At 38.8% G+C, this 20,055-nt stretch overlaps 1 protein-coding gene across 6 annotated transcripts in view; it reads right to left on the bottom strand.

Moving 5' to 3' along the window:
• Positions 1-18,437, bottom strand: part of rnf157 (ring finger protein 157) — a 70,056-nt gene extending 51,619 nt beyond the window's left edge. For all 6 annotated transcript variants that reach the window (XM_039739667.1, XM_039739670.1, XM_039739668.1 and 3 more), the window contains exon 1: positions 18,028-18,437. In XM_039739667.1, the coding sequence (XP_039595601.1) occupies positions 18,028-18,115 (88 nt within the window). In that variant the 5' untranslated portion in view covers positions 18,116-18,437. The remainder of the gene's footprint in view (positions 1-18,027) is intronic.
• Between the last annotated feature and the right edge of the window lie 1,618 nt (positions 18,438-20,055).

Here is a 20,055-nt window from a genome sequence, read left to right as displayed (position 1 = left end):
ACACTGTTTCAAACTCCACACAGACAAAGGTGTGACCAGAAATCAAACCAGAGACCTAGCACTGCTACTCCACAGCCATAGCATCTCTCTGAGAGTAAATATCTCCGTGCAGAATCTCTAGAGAAAGTGGGCACAGAGTTGCTGCTGCTAAAGTAAGTAGAACTTGGACTGCACTCCCGGTTGCATTTCACACTGATGACAAAACTTGAGTTATAAATCATCCCTTTCTAAACAAAGGTAAAGTCCTTGTATTGTGTTTTATAATATAGTTAGCTCCTTGTAATTCACATTACAGAAACTTCATTAACGCACTACACAGACAGACGTCAGAAGAAGATCTACAGGGCTAACTTCATTAAATAAACATAGGTACAACAGTTAGATGTCATTGTATTTCTCAACATTCCTCTGAGGGAAAAAAACAAAAATCAGCCCGTAATTGTGGCTTAATTAACTATAAACCAAAGTACACGATAAACTGCTAACCAAAGTCCGGTTGTATACAGAAGCTAAACATTTACCCTGTGTAACTCAGCAACACAGACCTTTGACTGACAGTGCAAATTAACTTAAATATTATAATTTCATTTCTTTACCACCTTTACAGCCATGTATTTAAGGTGCTGAAACAGCACTTGTTCTCAAAAAAGGAACAACATAACAATAAAAACCAGACGCTAGCTTTTTATGCTCTACTGCAGACTTGTTCAATCCATTGTAAACCAAAGAGTAAGCGAGAAATGTCCCTGTCAGTACACATTGGGCCATACATTTTAAAAACACATCTGTGCACAAATGTGTGTGAAATAATACAAAATGTAGATAATACATTAAAAAAAACATACTGTAAAACATATTTTACAAAGTGAATAAAGAAAGCAGACTATAAAAAGTGATTATTTTTAAATCGATGTAAATGATTCATTAACTATTCATTATCTATCTGCCCACTTTTAGGTGTGTTCATACACGATGCAGAAAGCACCTACTGCAATAGTCATATCTGTCTCTCCTCATTAAACAACCCAGCTCCCAGCAGACCAATTTTGTTGAAATTTGCCACAAGGAAATGAATGTGTCAGTCAGACAAGTCTTCTACCCTTGCCAGCATGGTTCCATTATTTGGCCCTTAAACTATTAAACACTCTCTGTGTTATCTTTGTGCACCAGTTCCCCTGTTGTTGCAGACTTCATCCATGGATCAAACCTTGGCATGCCTTTGCTTCTTAGAACACTTGCTCCTGCTCCAGCTTCTCTCCAATTCTTCTCAAGTTTGGGTAGGTTGAGCTCTTACCAGCATCGCCCATTTTCTCACTTCACAATGCTTACAAAGTGCAAAATACAACTAAATTTTAAAATGCAGATGCATCTTCAAAACATTTTCCTCTTAGATATCCAAAGATTCACAAAAGAAACATACCACACCGTCTCAAATGTTTGTATATTTTGTTGCTTGTTTATTATTTATTTGTGCAGCTCTTTTAAAGTGTGATAATTCTGTTAAAAGTATCAAGATTCTGTAATCTCTACATGTTTTAGTAATTCGGTTCAATTTAATTTACTTTCAGCTGAGCAACACATATCTCTTTTTAATAATCAGATTTGCAAAAGCTTTTTTAGCCGGTTGTATTCAGCATGGTGTGAGTGTGACTCAACAAGTTCGTACCAGATTGGCCTCTTCTCACTTCTCACACACCCTAAACATAACCCACTTTCACACAAAGACACAAACACAGACCCTGTCCGCTGAAGCACTGATTATGAGTGATGCCTGTACAGCTTATCACTCCTCAGTACTCCACATGGGAACTCACTAGCTTTGGCTTAAGTAGACCACAGGTGTGTCCCTCGGTGCCCCCTAGACGCTGGAGACTGATACACCTTGGTTAAAACCACTTACCAAATGGTGCATTACTAGTTACAATGCTGCTCACTATTAAAAGTGTCCATCTTCAGCTGCTAACCCTGTGAGGAAGAAGTGGCTCTCTCCCATACTAGGTACCCTGTATCTGCTTTATTATTTCAATCACTCAAGATGTGCAAAGTATAAAGGTGTAAAAGCAGAGCAAGGTGGCTAGAATGAATCTACTTATTTATTCTTAAAAACACACACATTGAACTCATCTCCATCTGCTTCCATCTCACGTGCCATCATTTGAGTTTCAATTCAATGAGTATAACAACGAGAAACATGTCACACATCATTATTTTGGCACTGCCATTAACCAAATGAAATAAATTGGAACCATTTACCAAAAACACTGCAAATGTAAACACCCATTCGTAAAACTGCATTCAGCTTCCACACAAGAATTATATGCAAAGTAAGATTTAGATTTAGAGTTTCTTGTCATATGCACAGTAAAACAGCTGTTATACCATACGATGAAATTCTTACTTAGCATATCCCTCTATTCACCAATAACACAGCTAACCAAATAATTACGATGTCCATCAGATCATCCATGAATGTGACCCCAAGGTTATTCAGCTATACCAATATAGTTGGAGGAACAGGCAATGGACAAAAACCACCCACATGGCTTGTGGGTAGAAGCTGGCACCATGCCACCAGATCCTCCACAGCCCTCCTGTAGTCAGACCCATTATCCCAATCATCAGAACTATGACTTGGGTATTGATGAAAACTCTGATGATGCTGGTATTTTTCTGATAAGAAACACAGTTATAATTAAAAAGAGTATCAAACACAGAGCTTAGTACACAGCTCTGTGGAATCCCAGTACTTATCACATGTATGCTGTGGTGTGATTTCCAAAAACTGCAACAGCCTACTGAATTTTTCTGTCAATTTCAGGCATCAGCATTATCCTGTATTGCCAGAATCAGTTTTTACAGATGGCAGAAGCTTAAACGCAAAAATATGAAAAATCATTTTAAATGTAACTATAACTAGCATTTTCTGTGCAAGTCACTGAAATACTAAACTGTGTATCCAAGTCATAATCTACAACTCCAGGATAAATAAGAAAAATGAAACAAAAAATAAATTTAGACCTTAAAACAAAACTACTTTGTTTGTTTTTACTAATTGTCAGAAAATGCAAATAAATGAACCAAAGAAGGGGTCAAGCATTATGAAACATAACTGACACTGTGAAGAGTTTACTATAACACAATTAGTTGTACCATCAGAGCAGTTAAATTAAAAAGAATGAATCCAATAACTATTTTAACATAAAGAGAGAAAATATAATATCCAAATTAGCCATAGAAATACATGTATCAATGTCTTCATTATAGACAATCTCCCTTTCAACAGTAATATATGAACAATGAGTGAAGATACCAATCCTCATGCAGGCTAAAATAATGAGACACTGGATATGACTGCTTGTAACCCAATAGAGAGGGGTCAATGGTGCTTAATTCAACTTCACTGACCTAACACGCAAGTAAACCAAATCTCAAATAGCTGTGATGTTAAAGTTCGGAAGATAAATTGAGATTCATGTGTTATATTTATGGCCTTAAAGTAGAACCCAATGGCATCTAAAATAAAGATCAAAAGCAAAACTTTATCATGTTTTTTCCAGAACTTAGTCCTGCAATGTCACTTTCAAGGTAGGGAAACTAGAAAACAGCAAAAGTTTATCGGACAAGGATTTACATTGGAGGCTCTTGACACCTGTGCTGTATACTTTTAAATATGAAGCTTAGTGTTTTGCGAATCTTTATCTGGTTCTTTCGACTGCGAACAGAAAACAGCCCAGCAGCAGACCCAATTCTGTTTCATAAAGTGGACTCCTATTCTTCCTCACCCTTTGTAAATTCTTAAAAGGAATACACCACCCAAAAATGATATTTTCTTGATATGTTACTTACCCCATGCTCAGTAGTTTGTAGTGATGGCTGAGGAAATTTTTAATCTCATGTTTTCATAGAGGACAGAAATAAGAATGTTTCTGATAGAACTGAGATCTTTGATGACCATCAGCAAATAACATTACAATCTTACATTGCTCGTTTGCATAATCCACAAATTAAGTCATTCAGTTATATGATCACAACATACCAAACTCATGCATTTTTACTAAAATATTGTTAAATAAACCACCAACGGAAAACACGTGAACCGAAATGGAATGCGTTTAAATGCAAACAAGCATCTGAATTATAGACCCTCCTCATGTCATTACATTTATATTCATAGCCACAACTGGGGTGCTTCGGAATTATTTAGTGCCAGTCTGTGAAAGTGCATGAGTGAGTCAACCTTCTAGTTGTTGAAGTATCTCACATATGCACAAGTCTGAGGCATATTTTCTTCCTGATAATATTTTCACTTGCTTTTCTTTAACTTTTAATCTTTCATTTTCATGTCTCTTAGTGCACGCTTTTTTGTTGATAGCACATGAAGCGCAATGTTAGCCAATAAGTAAGCGGTTACTGGGCTGGACCTTTGACCCATGAATGAGAGCAGGAGAAGGGACTTCAATTCAAGTGCTCTGGCATGTCTGCATTTCATTTTCGTTCATGAGAGTGTTTTCTGGAATTAGTTTATTTAACAATATTTTAGTAAAAAATGCATGCCTTTGAAATGAGGTGAATATACAACTAGAAGACGTGACATGTGGATTATGCGACACTGTGTGAGTAATGTGAGATTCTTTTATAGACGTTTTGATATTATTTGCTGTAGTCCAGCACTGGTCACCAAAAGTCCCTCAGTAGATCAGAATATTCTTTATCTCTATTCTGCATAAAAACATGACATTAATTTTTTTCTCAGCCATCACTACAAACTACATGGGGTAATATATGCATAAAGAAAATATTTTTGGGTGGTATTTACCTTCAAAATTTAATACATTCAACTTTTATGACCAAAAAAATATCTCACTATAAAAACACATATTGCTGGTACAGCTTATTATGACTAAATCTAAAATCACAACCAAAAGAGAGGGGGCTCAAGTCAAACTTCTAAATTGAGCATCTCAAGAATCATAATCAAAACAGAAAAATTGAGAACCAGAAAATCATTACCTAGGACTTTTAATTGAATCACAAGAATAAGCCTTTCCTTTGTATTTCTGCAAAGTTCAGACGAGGAACATCTACAGACAGTCTCCCTTAAATGACATGGAACACATGGTCATGTAGAAACTGCTGTTGCTGTTGGTATATATTACTGTTTTGTTTTTTGTTTTTTTTTTGCTGTTAAAATGAAAGAAGAATAAATATGCAGGATAAATCAAAATGATCTTAAACAGCTAAAGAGTCTGACAAGTTGATTTGCCACATCTGTCTGATTTTGAATTTAATCCATGCCCATCTGTAGTGATTAAGCCGGCTCAAAGTTATCTGTTACTCCACAGTCCTGACTTTGACAGATTATTAATTGATTTTTAAACTTAACAGGTAGTCTTTCAAGACCTGTTTTTTCTACATTGATTTTTATGTTTGGATGTACTATTATTTAAAAAATAAAAAGCGTATTGAATAAGGTGGTGGTACAATGGCAATAATGCTGCTGCCTCCCAGTTTCACTAACACAGGTTCATTCCCAGATAGGGTCATTTCACAAGTATAATGTGTATGTCTTGCCTGTGACTGCATTGAATTTGTTTGGATGCCCATGTTCTCCTCTCATCTCAAACACATGCTACAATTCTAAATTGTTCCAACATGAGTGTATGTGTAAGTGAGAGTGCCCTGTGGTGGACTGGTACTCTATGCTGAGTTGGTTCATTCCTTATACCCGATACTAATGGGAAGGCCTCTGGATCCCAGTAAGCTTGATTCAGAAAAACCTTCAGGTCAGTCAAATCAAAACACTTTAGGGAGTAAGTAAATTGTATGACCGATAAAAAAGGCAGGACTCTCAAATAATTCCAATTGCACAATAACTTTTGTCTTTTATTGGCTGCTCTTGCCATGCTTTTCATTAACTTAATATCAAGTGAAACTACCAAGTGATGCAGATTAATTCAACATCATTGTAATGAGTCAGTCAGGCACATGAACACTCTTGCAAAGCAATAATGACAACACAATCAACATATCTGGAGACAGCCAATACAGAGTCAGACCTTATCTTGCAATGATACTAATAAAGGCGTGCTTGAGCTTGCACTATCAAGCAATAAAATGAACAAAGCGTCAAACTGCGACAGTCAATTAATTTAATTGTGTACTTTCTATTTTTATCTGATGACACCAACATGATCCATCATAGGCCTGATCAACAACAATGGTGAGACAGCTGCTGATTCATTAGTACCAGGACAACAATCTGATCCTTAGAGTAAGCAAAACGAAACAGCTGATCACAGACTTCAAGTAGCAGAAGGATGACCACACTGACACTTGCATCGGAGGGGATGGTGTTGACAAGGTGAGCAGCTTTACATTTCTTGGAGTGGCCATCAACTATGAACTGAAGTGGGCACAATACATTTGAACTCTCGTCAAGAAGGCTCAACAATGCCTCTAACTTCCTCAAATATTTGAGGACAGGGTGCACATCCTTACTGGTTGCATCACATTCTGGTATGCCATCTGCATGACTCAAGAAAATAAAGCACTGCAGAAGGTAGTGAAGGCAGCACAGAATATGACTGGCACCCAGCTGTCTTCTGTTCTGGACATATACTGCACTTGAACAACACATGCTACCTTAGAAAGGCAGACAGGATTATGAAAGAGCTTGGCCATCCTGAACAGTCACTTCTCTCACTCCTTCTTTATGATCCATGGCCACTCACACCAGTAGATTCAGAGGCAGTTTGTATCCACAGATAGCAAAGTTACTAAAAACCAATCATAATAGCAAATATTGCAACACAATAAACATAAAAGTAAACTTTCTGAATCCACTGAATGGAAGAAAAAAGCAAAAATAAATCCCTATTTTTGTCCTTAGTGTATTAACTTTATAGAACAGGAAAAAATACTGCAATACTCTACTGTAGTTTTCCTTTTTAAGTAATAAAATACTGCACATGGGTGCACCTTAGCCATCACAGCAAGCTCTCCTCTTAACCTAGCCTTTCATTTCAGTAAATACATGAATCAGCCAAGCAATCACAGCGATCTTCCCACTTCACTTATTCTCCAAGTTGGTAATTCTATGGTATCCACTCAGCAATTGCACTGTGCTACATGTCTCACCAAGTTTGGGTCATTCAAAATCAAGGGTACCACTTAGTAAAAAAGCAGCCCATCTACTTTGCTGTCTTTCTGAACAGTTTATATATATATATATATATATATATATATATATATATATATATATATATATATATATATATATATATATATATATATATATATATATATATAGAGAGAGAGAGAGAGAGAGAGAGAGAACCTGTTCTCCTTTTTATTAAAAGAACAGGAAAGGTACTTTTATTTACTAAAACATTGTGTAAGTGTAAATGAAGTGGACAGCTTGTGGAAATAAAATGCACATATGCAGAGAGGACGGATAATACAAAGCAATAAAGACACCTACGTCCCGTAATGTTCCCCTCCCTTAAAGGTACAAGTCCAAATTGCTGCAGCACCTTCTTGGCTCACATTCTTTACCACCCAAAATCAGCTCCCCAACGTCACTTGCAAGTCAATTAGTCGATTATAAATGCTAAAAGCAGCCTGTGGTGTACCACTACTGCTGGAAAATATCCTTCTGATTTCTTACAAAAATGTTCATACTAAATGCCACTAGACATTTGTTGTCAAAGACTATGCTGCTGCCTGGTCCTAACCTCACTGCTACTAGTTCATTGAGTTTGTGTGTCTTATAAAAATTTCCTTCTTTTAAAAATAACAAAAAAAACTCTGAGTGGCTTCTATTTCCCATGATCAACACTCTCTCCTTTTTCATAAACGGTACAATGCAGCTGAGGCTTCCACCCTGTTCCTATTGTGAAGGAATCACTGAAAAAACACACATCAGGGGATTAGAAAATCTAATCAGCAGCTGGGGTTAAATGCTATCCAGCCTGAGAGATTATCTGATTTCAGTTTCCTTAATTTTTGTAATGCATCATTGACTAATCTCCAAATTCTTTAATATGACTTGAATGCTCTCTGTAGCTGTATCATATTTGTGACTTTGTCAAATGTAAAAAAAAAAAAAACTTCAGAAAAATCACAAATTACTGTATGTTCTATTTTGTGTTAGTTCCCCCATTATATTTTGACACTTGTCAGCACTTTTCCGGAATATTCACCACCCACTTTTTTGTTAATTAACTTCATCCATTAGAGAGTTGCAGGGCCTTACCCAGTAGCATCAAGCAGAAGCAACCCTGAATAGAAAACCAGTTCACCATTGGGCAAAATCACACATATAGCCCAGGAAGCTTAAAAAGCAAAAATGAACACAAAACACTTGCTGTTAGGATTTGTGAGGAAACCAGGCAAGCACAAGAAAACCCACACAGAAACAGAGAAAACATCATTCGGTCATGACAAGGGTAGAAATCAAAATTGACACAGGTTTATAGTCTGTACCAGCACACCCCTGATTTCCTTTATGGCTGCTTCTAATTATTGTTATAAAACAAATTTGCAATTTGTAATGGATTGTGGGTACCATGAATGGTTAGCATTGATTCTTCAAAATGTCTACGGACCCACTATGAGTTCTCAGCCTAGTCATTGATTGGTAGAAGTCTGCTAACTCATGCTTTGGGTGTGTGTTCTGACGGCATCCCACTTTTAATTCAAATCCCAATCATGGATGTGTTTAATTATTTGGCAACACCAAGCCGGCCCCTGTATGAATGACTGTATCTCTGCATGTGAGCACAATAGGCAGTTAATTGGCCCTTCATCCAGGGTTGATTCCTATCATCATGTGCTTGATAAAGCCACTACCAAAGATTTGAGATGGAATAAAGAGATGAAAAAAATGAATACATGCATGGAGACAGATGTGGATATGTGATTACACGTGCTTAAACAGTATGTGAGGGTGTGTATATACAGTTTTGATTTTTGCACCATTCTAAGTAAACTCTGGAGACTGTTGTAAATGAAAATCCCAAGAGATCAGCAGTTACAGAAATACTCAAACCAGCCTGTCTGGCACCAACAGTCATGCCATGGTCCAAATCACTGAGATCATATTTTTTTCCCCTATTGATGTGAATATTAACGGAAGCTTCTGACCTTCGCTGGCATGATTTTATGCATTGTGCTGCTGCAACATGATTGGCTGATTAGATAATTGCATTGAGAAGCAGATGTACAGACGGTCTTAATAACTTATTCAAATGGTGTATATACGAATACATGCATGGCTATTTTAAGACAATGAAACAGGCGGCATTGCCAGCAATTTTAAAGAATATCTGTAAAGTTCAGCATTTGATAGTAAAAGTGTGTTTTCATAAAAGCTTATCTTTCCAATCTATTCACTTTTTATACAGTATAGCACTCTTCCTATTCTCATGACCAAAGTATTCAAGCAAATTGAATGCACATACAGTATAGCCCCTTTGACAAAGAATGAAATTAAGATAATTTATACAGTATATATTATTTAACAGCACTCTGAGCAGCCTAATATAACTGTCTATATGAGCAAATCTATTGCCATTATTTGGGTTAAAAACAAATTAATGGAAAAGACAGAGATGGGTTCACAGTGAAACGTGTATTATACGTAGAGTATACAAAAAAAGCAAAATGAATTGTCACGTGACCATACAACCAAAATAAGACTGCCTCTGGCTGCATGCTGGCTTAATAGATTTGTAAAGGATTAGTGGGGTCAACTGCACCAAGCAGAAACGTGACCAAATGCTAAAACCACAAATCCAATCTGGAAAGATTTAAAGAGCAGACAGCCAGAACAGTGTGTTCACTTTTATTTGATTAACTTTTCAAGGTGAATATTCATCACTCTGCTAGCACAACCCATGCAAAGCTGGTTCCTACCTTGTACCTGATGCACCAGGATAGGTTTTTGATCCTTGCAACCCTAACCTTAAATGTGCTCAGTAAATGGGTACCTTGATACATTTTCACACTACAGTATTTTAAAGTGTTACACTGCAACTCACCTACAAACTGAGCACCTAAAATACTGTTTAATTGACTATCTGACCCTATAGCAGTTGCCCTACAGCCCTAGATGGGTCACCAGCCATGAAGAAAAAAAACAAACGCCCTTCGTAGGTGCTTGAGCACTTGCAGTAAATGCATTGATGGATTGCCTGTGCCTCATGCGCTGCTCCCCAAGATTTGTATATTATACAGTGATCACTGCACTTGAAACACCACGGGGAACCCTTCTCAAGCTCAATGATATTATTTATTTACATAATCGCCATGCTCAAAACACTACGGAGATTCCCAGAGTTTAGGCTGTCTTGTAAACACTGATCCGTACACTAGATGCACTTCTGGGGCAACCATCCTCCTGCTATTCCATGTACTGTATTTAGAGCATACCAAAGCTCTGGAGGACCAACTTTCTCCACTGGATTACAAAATATGAAAAACAGGGTAGTGTAGGGGGAAAAAAAAGATGAGAAATGTCATCCTATACAACACAAATAAAACATCTCTGAATCACTTCAATTTCAATTTGATACTCAATTCTGGTGCACATCTAATAATCACACTTTGGATTCTCCTTAAAGTATAATGCTGAGCTGTATGATAAGTTTCACGCTACAAGGTGTTGCATAAAATAAACAGTGATGGACTGAAACTTTATTCAGAAGCATGCCACTGCCTGGTCTTATTTATTTCTGATGCAATCAACAAAAACATGGATCACAAACTTCCAAAATTTTTACTGTTGCCTATCTGTCTTTTTTGTGTGAAATCCATTCAATTGTTAAACCTGCTTTGTTCATTACAAGGTTGTAAGCATTCTACAACATATTCTTCATCATTTTTTACTTCCAAGTACATGGAAGTTTGGTGATGGGTTGCAAATGTGTTCTCAAGTTCAGTTCAGATTCTGACTCTGCAATGTTGAAAACATTGAGAAAAATTGATTTTAGCATGCTGTCTGCGTGTGTGTGTGTCTGTGGAAAACTAAAATCAATTTTCACGTACTAAGATTACAGTTTTTTGTCAAATGCAGTTTTTTTGCATTATGTACAGCTTCTGGATGACAACACTCCAGCAAAGATAAAAAAAAAAATTAGAACAAGCGGTTTCTGAGAGATCGGTCTTAAAAAACTCAGAACCTATGCAAAACAATCACTCCTGAAAAAAATTACAAATCTTCTTCTAGCCAATGGCGACCAATACTGTAAAATGGCAAAGGATATAAAGTACATCAATGAGAAAAAAAATATTACGTTACTCATGCTGCACAATCCACGTCAGTTATCCAGTCGTTTGTTCACATCTTGCAAAACACACGCATTTTTTACTAAAATATCCACCTTAATATAAGGGTAAGCGTCTCTGTGTCTGTCTGAGTGTCCACCTGGTTGATATGTCTCTGTCATTCCAAAAGGTCACATCACAAACATTACCACTGCTTTTACAAATCCCATACTGAATGGCACATAACAGAGACATGTGCACTGCAAACGTTAATGCTGAGGTCTATTACTTAGATTTAGATTTCAATCCATCTTAGACAGGTTGCACAGCTAGTTGTTAAATAAACAATTCTGGAAAAATCAGCACACATCATGAACATGAAAAGCAAGTTACGTGGGACTGAGTTTTTTAATCGAAGATCCGCCTCTTCCTCTCATTTATTAGTCAAGTGTCCTCTCTTCAATTCAAAAAGTCAGTCCCATGACTGACTATGATGTACACTGATTTTTCCAGAAATATTTATTTAACAATAATTTAGCAAAAAATGCATGTGCTATAAATGACTGAATAACTGACATGTGCACTTAGTGAATAACGTGAGATTTTTTTTCTCCTTTTTCCCATGGACATTTTTCACATTATTTGCCATTTTATAGCACGGGGCACCATTGGCTTGTACAGTATTATAGCATAAATGTTTTCATCTTCATTCTCCTTGAAAACGTGAGATTAAAATGTTTTCTCAGCCGTCACTGCAATTAAAGTGTCTAAGAAAGTTTAGCAATGCATAAATTCAAATTCTCTATTTGGTGACAGTGTCATCAAATCAGCTATTAAAGGCCATTGATAAACTCACATTTATTTTGAACTACAGATACAAAATTTGCAGAGTGACTTGATGATTATACATTATGGTGCTTAACAAACATTTCCACAGGTTCTATATATAGGAATGGGCAAAACTGTAACATTTCATCAAATACTAAACTGCAAAATGAAGCAAGAGGGTTACTCATGTAATTTTTGCTTTGTTGTTTCATCCAACTCTGTGTACAACACATAATAAACTGCAAAAAATAAAGTGGTTTAGTATTGTTACTGTAGGATTTTGTGTGCGAGTGTGCCCTACACTAGAGCAGCACAATGTCCAGGACAGGTTCCCTCCTTGTGCCCAATTCTGTCAGGATGGGCTCTGGATCCCAATAACACTGAAATAAATCAAGAAGGTTGAGAAAAAAGATGGACATATAGATGGATAAATTACAATTAAAACTGAAAAATAAAAGCTACCAAAAATCATAACGGAGGTTTATGAATAATGGCAGAAATAATGCAACAAGGTCACCAAAAGGAAGAAATGTTAATAACAAGAACATCGTCCTCATATTAACACACTTTCTGAATTTGTTTCTTTAAAGAAAAAAAAAAGCTACAGCATATCCTGCAATGACAGGTGCAAAACTGAATGCAAGTGTGTTAGGAAGAGTTACTATTGAGCAAACGTACAAGCCTACTGGCAAAAGGGCAAAATTTGAGCCAATAATTAACCTTATGAAATGTTATTCAGCTGTGGGAGAAATCAGAAGAAAATTGCGTAAACACACTAAGAACCTGCAAAGTCCTAACAGATGGTGAATTAGACAGGAATCAAACTGAGGTCTTGCTTTGGGAAGCAGCAATGGTACACACTGTGCTAATCCCAAGATGCACCTTAAAACTATTTCAATTTACTAAGAATGCTAATTGTATTCATTCAATATAATCCTACCAACACTATTTCTGATTTCTTTTTTCCTTACTGTGCTGTAGGAAGCTGGATCTTTTCCTGGAACAAATCTTACACAGAATGCCAATCCACTCCATGGCACGCTCACAAACAAATCCAATGAGAACATCATTTGGATGTAGGAGGAAGCCAAAAAAAGGTAGGAAGAACATGAGAAAACTATGCAAAGTCAGAGTGGGCTGTGAGATAGCACCGCTAATCATATATCTCTCATCCATCCATCTGTTTTCTAATCCCAGTTATCCATTACAGATCGGTGGAAGGCTGGGGACTAAAATGGACACAAGACATAATCCAGCCCTGCACATTCACACAAGTCCTAGGGGTTGGAAAAACCAAAATGCTTGAAACAAAACATATAATGGACCAAATGTGCCCAGTAACAGACTTTGAATCCAAGACTATGGAGCTGTGAGGTAGCAGCGGTAAACAATCAGCCACCATGCTGTCCTAACACAGACCATATAGGTCAGAACTTGTGGAAAAACTGTAGAACACATGAGCAAAATTTTGGAGTGAAATATTTTAAGAAAGTACAGGGACAAAAGTAATAAAGTAGGCTACGTGCAGATAACATAGTGGCATAGTTGGTTAACAGAGCTGCCATACACTTCTGGAGTTCAAATCTAAGCCTATACAGAGGTAGCACATTTTACCCATGTCTGTATTAGTTTCTCTCCAGGTACTCCAATTCTCCATTAACATCCCAAAGACATGCAAGTTAGATTGACTGGAACAACCAAACTGACCCTCCTATGTATGTGTGTACGTGTGTGTGCATGTGAAGGACAGGAGGCCAATCCAGGGCTGTTTTCTTTCTTCCTTCCTTCCTTCCTTCGGTCAAATGATACCCAATACCCCTGTGAACCTGAACTAGATTACTGTGGATTCAGATAATATTCATACTCACACTTTATTGTGCTGTAAGTTTCATTTTTAATGAATAGAATTGCCATTTTTGCCCACTCAATAACTTGTATGACAAAGTGAAAACATATTAGTAGAAAGTTTGAAAATGTATTAAAAATCAAAAAGTGAAACCTCTCCTATATTTATATGCACATTCAGAACCCTTGCGTTGGTAGCCCAAATTGTGGTCAGGTGCATCTTGATTCCAAAAATATTTTTTTGAGAAGTGTCAACAACTTGACTGTTTAGGAAGGCACACACCTGTGTATATAAGGTCCCACAATTCACTCTGCATATTGGGAAAAAAAACAAAAAATGAATTCCAAGGAACTCTCCATAGAGCTAAAATCATGGTGAGGCATAGATCATGGCAACAACAGAAAACCATTTCTAAAGTTCTGAGTGTTCCCATGATCACAATGACCTCAATAAATGTGAAAATGAAGGCTTTTGGGACCACCAAGGCTCTTAGAGTTGGCTTTTCGGTCAAATTAATAACTGGGCAAGAAGGGTCTTGGTGCCCAAGAACCCATTAGTCACTCCAGCTGCCTTTCAGAATTCCCCAGCTGAAATGGAATAACCCATCATAAGGATGACCATCTAATCAGCATTCCATCAATCAGGCATTTACGGTAGAGTGGCTAAGTCCAAATGTCGTTTAAAGGATAATGAGAGAATGAGGAAAAAAGATTCTCAGGTCTGACAAGACAAAAACTGATCTCTTTGGGTAAAATTCCAACACTAGGCAATGCTCATCACCTGTCTAACACCATCACTACAGTGAAGCATGGCAGTGGCAGCACATTGCTATGAAGGTGCATGGACAGAGAGACTGATCAGAATTGAGGGAAGAATGAAGCCAGTCAAATACAGAAAAGTCCTTGAGGAAAATCTGTTCCAGAGTGCACAGGACCTTAGACTAGACGAAAGTTCATCCTTCAGCACAACAATGACCAAAGACAATGCTAGAGTGGCTTCAAGACAACTCTTGACTGTTCTTGGGTGGTCTAGCCAAAGCCCAGACTTAAGCATGTGTAGTGAAACCTGAAGATGGCAGTTTACAGACACTTCCCACCCAATCTAACGGAGCTTTATAGGATCTCCTGGGACGAATAGGATAAACTGGCTAAATCCAACTGCATAAAGCTTGACTTACCAAAAAAACCTGAAGCTTAAATTGCTGTCAAAGCGGCTTTTACAAAATACAGAATTAAGGATCTGAATACATATATGATTGAGAGACTTTTGGTTTTTGATTTTTAATAAATTTGCAAACCTTTCTGACAACACGTTTTCACTTTGTCATTATGGGTTATCGAGTATAGACTGATAGGCAAAAATGACAGATTTATCGATTTCAAATAAAACCTACATCACAGTAAATTGTATAGAAAGCAAAGGGGTCTGAATACTTTTTGAATTTGCTGTGCACATTTAATGCCACTATTCTTAGCTATCATATTTCTAAAAAGACCATTACCTTGATTACCAAAACCTGTGACTTAATGAAAGGAAAACCCTTTATCAACATATGGGGGATAAAGTGTATTATATCTGATTAGTCTGATGTTGTCATTGGAGGCATTGGAATGTATCTGTGATCTTCATTTCTAATCATTGTAGCACTCATGTTTATTTAAGAAAAAGTTTATCTACATTCTGTCTTAGTTAAAATCTACAGCACAAGAAAGTGTATAGAAAATAAAGGAGTCTGAATAGATCTATCGGATGATCAAACACTTTTGCTTTAGGTGCACACAATATTGAGGTAACAGGTTTGAAATGCCAGTCTCTGTCCATACCACAAAGGTGATCTCACTTTGAAGAACTCACTAAGCACTTCATGAAAGTCCTGTTTTAGGATCCATTGCCAGGGCACCAGTGGTATGCACAGCAGTACACTTCCTAGAGAACAATTACTTGACTGCTATGAGTCATTGTCACTAGACAGCACTAGCCACTTCCACATCTACCAGGGGTGGAAAAAATAATGAAAACTTCACGAGAAAAAAAAACTCTAACTTTGAAGTAACTAAATCATAACTACAAATGCACCTGTAAAGGTGAGCCCTATTAGGTTGCCTGCCAACTAACTAGCAGTATGTGCCTATTACAAAAGAGGTCTCATAATTAGCACTAGGATATGGAAGTTTTCAACGCATCATGAGGCAGCTAGCAAAGTTCCAAAGACACAGATGTAAGTGTGCCGGTCATAGGAACTGCAAAATGATTTCATCTGTCAGTAAGAATAGTCTCAAACGTAACGGCAACATATGCCAAATATGAACAAGCTGAATCAGCAAAGTGAAACAGTAGTCACAAGTTGAAGACACTTCATAGGATGGCTGCTAAATACCACACAATTATGGCCTCAAAAATTGCCACAGGATTTAATCAGCACTTCTGTGACCTAGTTATAATGAAAACTGTACATCATGCGCTTTACAGACCTGGAATTTATACCCTGGCTGCCATTCACAAACCACATGTATCAAAGGCCAATGGATAAAGATCCATAACCTGTTGGAGTAGAAAACTTACCAGTGCAAAAAAAGAGTCACCATACACCCTATTTCCTTTATCTAGAGTGGTTTAGATACATAGACAGATTTATAAAGCACTTTTCTACAAACTCAGTATGCTTTACAAATACAGTAGGGGAGCCATTTCAACAATCAACATCCACCAATGTGCAGCATCCACCTGAATGATTTAACAACAGCCATTCTTGCGCCAGTACACTCATCACACATTGGGTAGTAGTTTGTGATGGGGTGAATGATATCATTAGCCAGTGAAAGGCAGGGGAAGATTACGGGACCAGAATGAACAGGACGTGTTGGCCGCTTTACCTAGGGCATCGGGATATGCCCTTCTCTTTTCGAAAGACGCCCAGGGATCTTGTATGATCACGGAGAGCGTTGGGACCTCAGTTTTAATTCTCATCTGAAGGTTGGCATCAAGTTTACTGCAAAGTGTCCCCATCACTGCACTGAGGCATTGAGATCCACACACACACTGCAGGATAAGTGCCCCCTATACCTAATCCAGCAGCAAACCACAGCTTTCCCTAGTGGGTCTCCCATTCAAGAAACTGTCCAGGCCCAAACAAGCTTACGTTTTCAGAACCCCAAAGAATGCCTTCAACCTACAATGTCTGCGGGCTGCTGTTAAAGATCTGTAACGGTATGGGCAGCCATTAGGTCTAACAATTACTCTGCATAGTCAGTCCTATGATAGCCAAGGAATGTGGCCATTTTACAGGACCAAGTGTACTCTGCGTTACGAACACTGTTTGTTCCCTCATGATGTTCCTTTATTCCAGGATGAACTCATAATGCTTCCGTGACCTTCACAATCACCAAATCAAACCACTACTAATCCTTTAAGGAAAGTTCTGGGGCAACGAGCATTGATTTGATTTCCACCCCTTTCATCCTTTAAAAGACTGGAGACTTTTCTTCCTCAAAAATGGTGCAGTATCCTACTAAATGGCAGCATTTCAAGAACGACTGGGGCTTGTCTGGAAGCAGTTGTTGGCCCTGTTCCTTATTAGGTCTTTGACACTAATATACCGTTAGGTGTGTCCGATATTTCGCCAACCCCATCGCTCATTTCAATTACCCAACTACTAATTACGATAGACGTCCGGACTAGAATGGAGCTCTGATGGGGTAGTCGTTGCATCTGAGGAGGGAGCTGTTTCCGTCCGAGCCACGTACTCGTCTTTGAAATGATATTCCCAAGTAAGGACACAAGAAATTCAAAACGACAAGCGAGGGCATCCCGCACATAAACAGGTACACGTACAGCTCCTCATTCTAATCACGCGCGCCGCTCTTTCTGCATTCGGTGACCTCGAAACGTGAAGGAAGCGGACTCGAGTCGCAAAGAGCGCTAAAGCCGCTTAGTAGTCGGCTGGACGGCCAGCGACCGAGCATCTCTAGGACGCTATTGCATTTCACGTGATATAACCCCCGTACAGAACACCATGCACAAAAAATAAAAAAAAAAAATACTGAAGCGCTCAAGCGCATTTCAGTCCGTCTAACAACCAGGTGTCTTACCAGATTTCGGAGGGTATCTGTAGACGGAATTGGATGGGATGTCCAACTCTTCCACGCCGGCATTCTGCCTACTCGTCAGGGCTCCCATGGCCAGGACGTCCGCCGCACTGCAGCCTCCGCTATTTAGTGCTCCTCGTGGAAAAACAAAAGCATCATCGCCCCTTGCTGGACGGCCTTCTCACCCCGAGTCGGCGCCGCGTCGAGTTTTGCTGCAAAGCAGTGACTAGAATCCGCCGCTACGACAAAGAGAGCGCGGTGAGTATGCGGTGTGTCACCTCACCGCAAGGTAGCCTCCTTTCGTCGACGGCGGCGGGACTGCAGCGTTCCTGCAGCGCGAGCTCGCGGCAAGCCGCGTAGTGACGTCACAGCCGACTCTGCCGCGCTCGGTGAGTTGACCTCATTCAATGCTCCGCCGCCGTCTGTGTTGATGTCACCCCCGACTCGGAGTGCTCAGGGAACAGATGACACGCGCGTCACCGAACTCCGTTTACTGGTGACTTCAGGTCTGGTACGGCTGAGCTCCTTGAAATGAAGTCATCCCTGACCACCCTTGAGTGGACCCATCCAGCCCAGATGCACGTGGACGATCCTGATTCGGATTAAGTGGGTTTGCAAATGTAATGTCATTGTTCCTGCCTTACGTCGGATGCTGCCTGGGGTTGGTTCCATCTTCTTTGATGCCACCCAGAATTAGTATCACCAGATGTTGATCATCCGCAGACCATAGCGGTTGAGAAGAAGCATAGGACCTCAAAAGTGTCACCATATGCATACTGTAGGTGCAGCCCTGTTGCCTGCACTGCAAGCAACCATCAATATGTGTTGCTACTGGGAACCAGTGTAGTGATCAGTAGAGAGGGCCGACATGTGCCTGCTTTGGCTGGTTGAACACAAAATGTGCTGCTTAATGTGTTTACTCTGCAATGGACTGGCACCATGACCGGGGATTGTTGCTGCCTTGCACCCAGCTCTTGCTGGGGTAGGCTCCAGGTTCCCATCGGCCCTGCCCAGAATAAGCAGATTTAGAAAAACGATGGTACAATGTGGGTTTGGATGGGTGTATGGGTGGACCCTGTTTTTATCTGTCTTGCGATGCTGGTGGTAAAGGCATGGGTACAATCTGCTGAATTAAGGGTCGGAATAATGATATGAAGGAGAGATTTCAGCTTTTTGCAGACTTTTCTGCTACAATGTTTTCACTTTGCTGAAATGGGTTATTAAGTATAGAGTGATTGGCAAAAACGGCTAATTTATCCATTTCAAATTGTGAAGGACCTACCCTACCCTGTTGCTATTAGGGCACTGACTGCCACCTAATCACCTCCAATGCGACTGTGCAATAGTGTTTTTAAGTGCAATAAGGTCTTATGTTTGAATGTTTGTATTCTACCTTATTTCTTCTTATCCTTTCCTATCCTTTTGTAATTATATTTATTTATATTTTGACACCACAGGGACTGCACCTAATTTAGTTGTATTTGTTACAATGACAATAAAGATATTCTGATTCTTGGTTTTGATCTTTGTATAGAACTGGACCTTTGAAAATAGATTTTTAGTATATGAAGCAAGTATATGAAACTGTACCGACAAAGACAAACTTCTGCATGGCAGGGATTCGGGGGCAGACGAATTCATGAATCAGTGACCACTGACTTCTGTGCAGTGGCATCATAACCATGGCACATGATCATTCTGTTTGCTTGCTGTTTTGCTGACATCCTTAGATGTGTCACCTCAGTGGTGACATTAGACATTCACTGCCCAAACAGTAATTCTTTACACTGTCTAGCTTTCTACCTCCCATTCATCCGTTGTCCATAGCTTCATGACCAGTGAGCTTTTTCTGAAGCCAGGGGAAAAAAATAGAGCTTGAGCAAGTTCATTAATAAAGCTGATATAATAAGTGCTTTCCTCACTCTGTTTTGCATGTATACCCCTATTGTTTTAGATGCAAATGACAACAAAAAAAACCTTGGTGAGAGAGAGGTTACCCCCTCCTTCATAACAAACATGGTTTAACCCAAC

Source organism: Polypterus senegalus, chromosome 17, assembly GCF_016835505.1.
Source record: "Polypterus senegalus isolate Bchr_013 chromosome 17, ASM1683550v1, whole genome shotgun sequence".
NCBI lineage: Eukaryota > Metazoa > Chordata > Cladistia > Polypteriformes > Polypteridae > Polypterus > Polypterus senegalus.
Note: the sequence above shows the minus strand (reverse complement) of the source record. Positions and strands in the feature narration are given on the sequence as shown.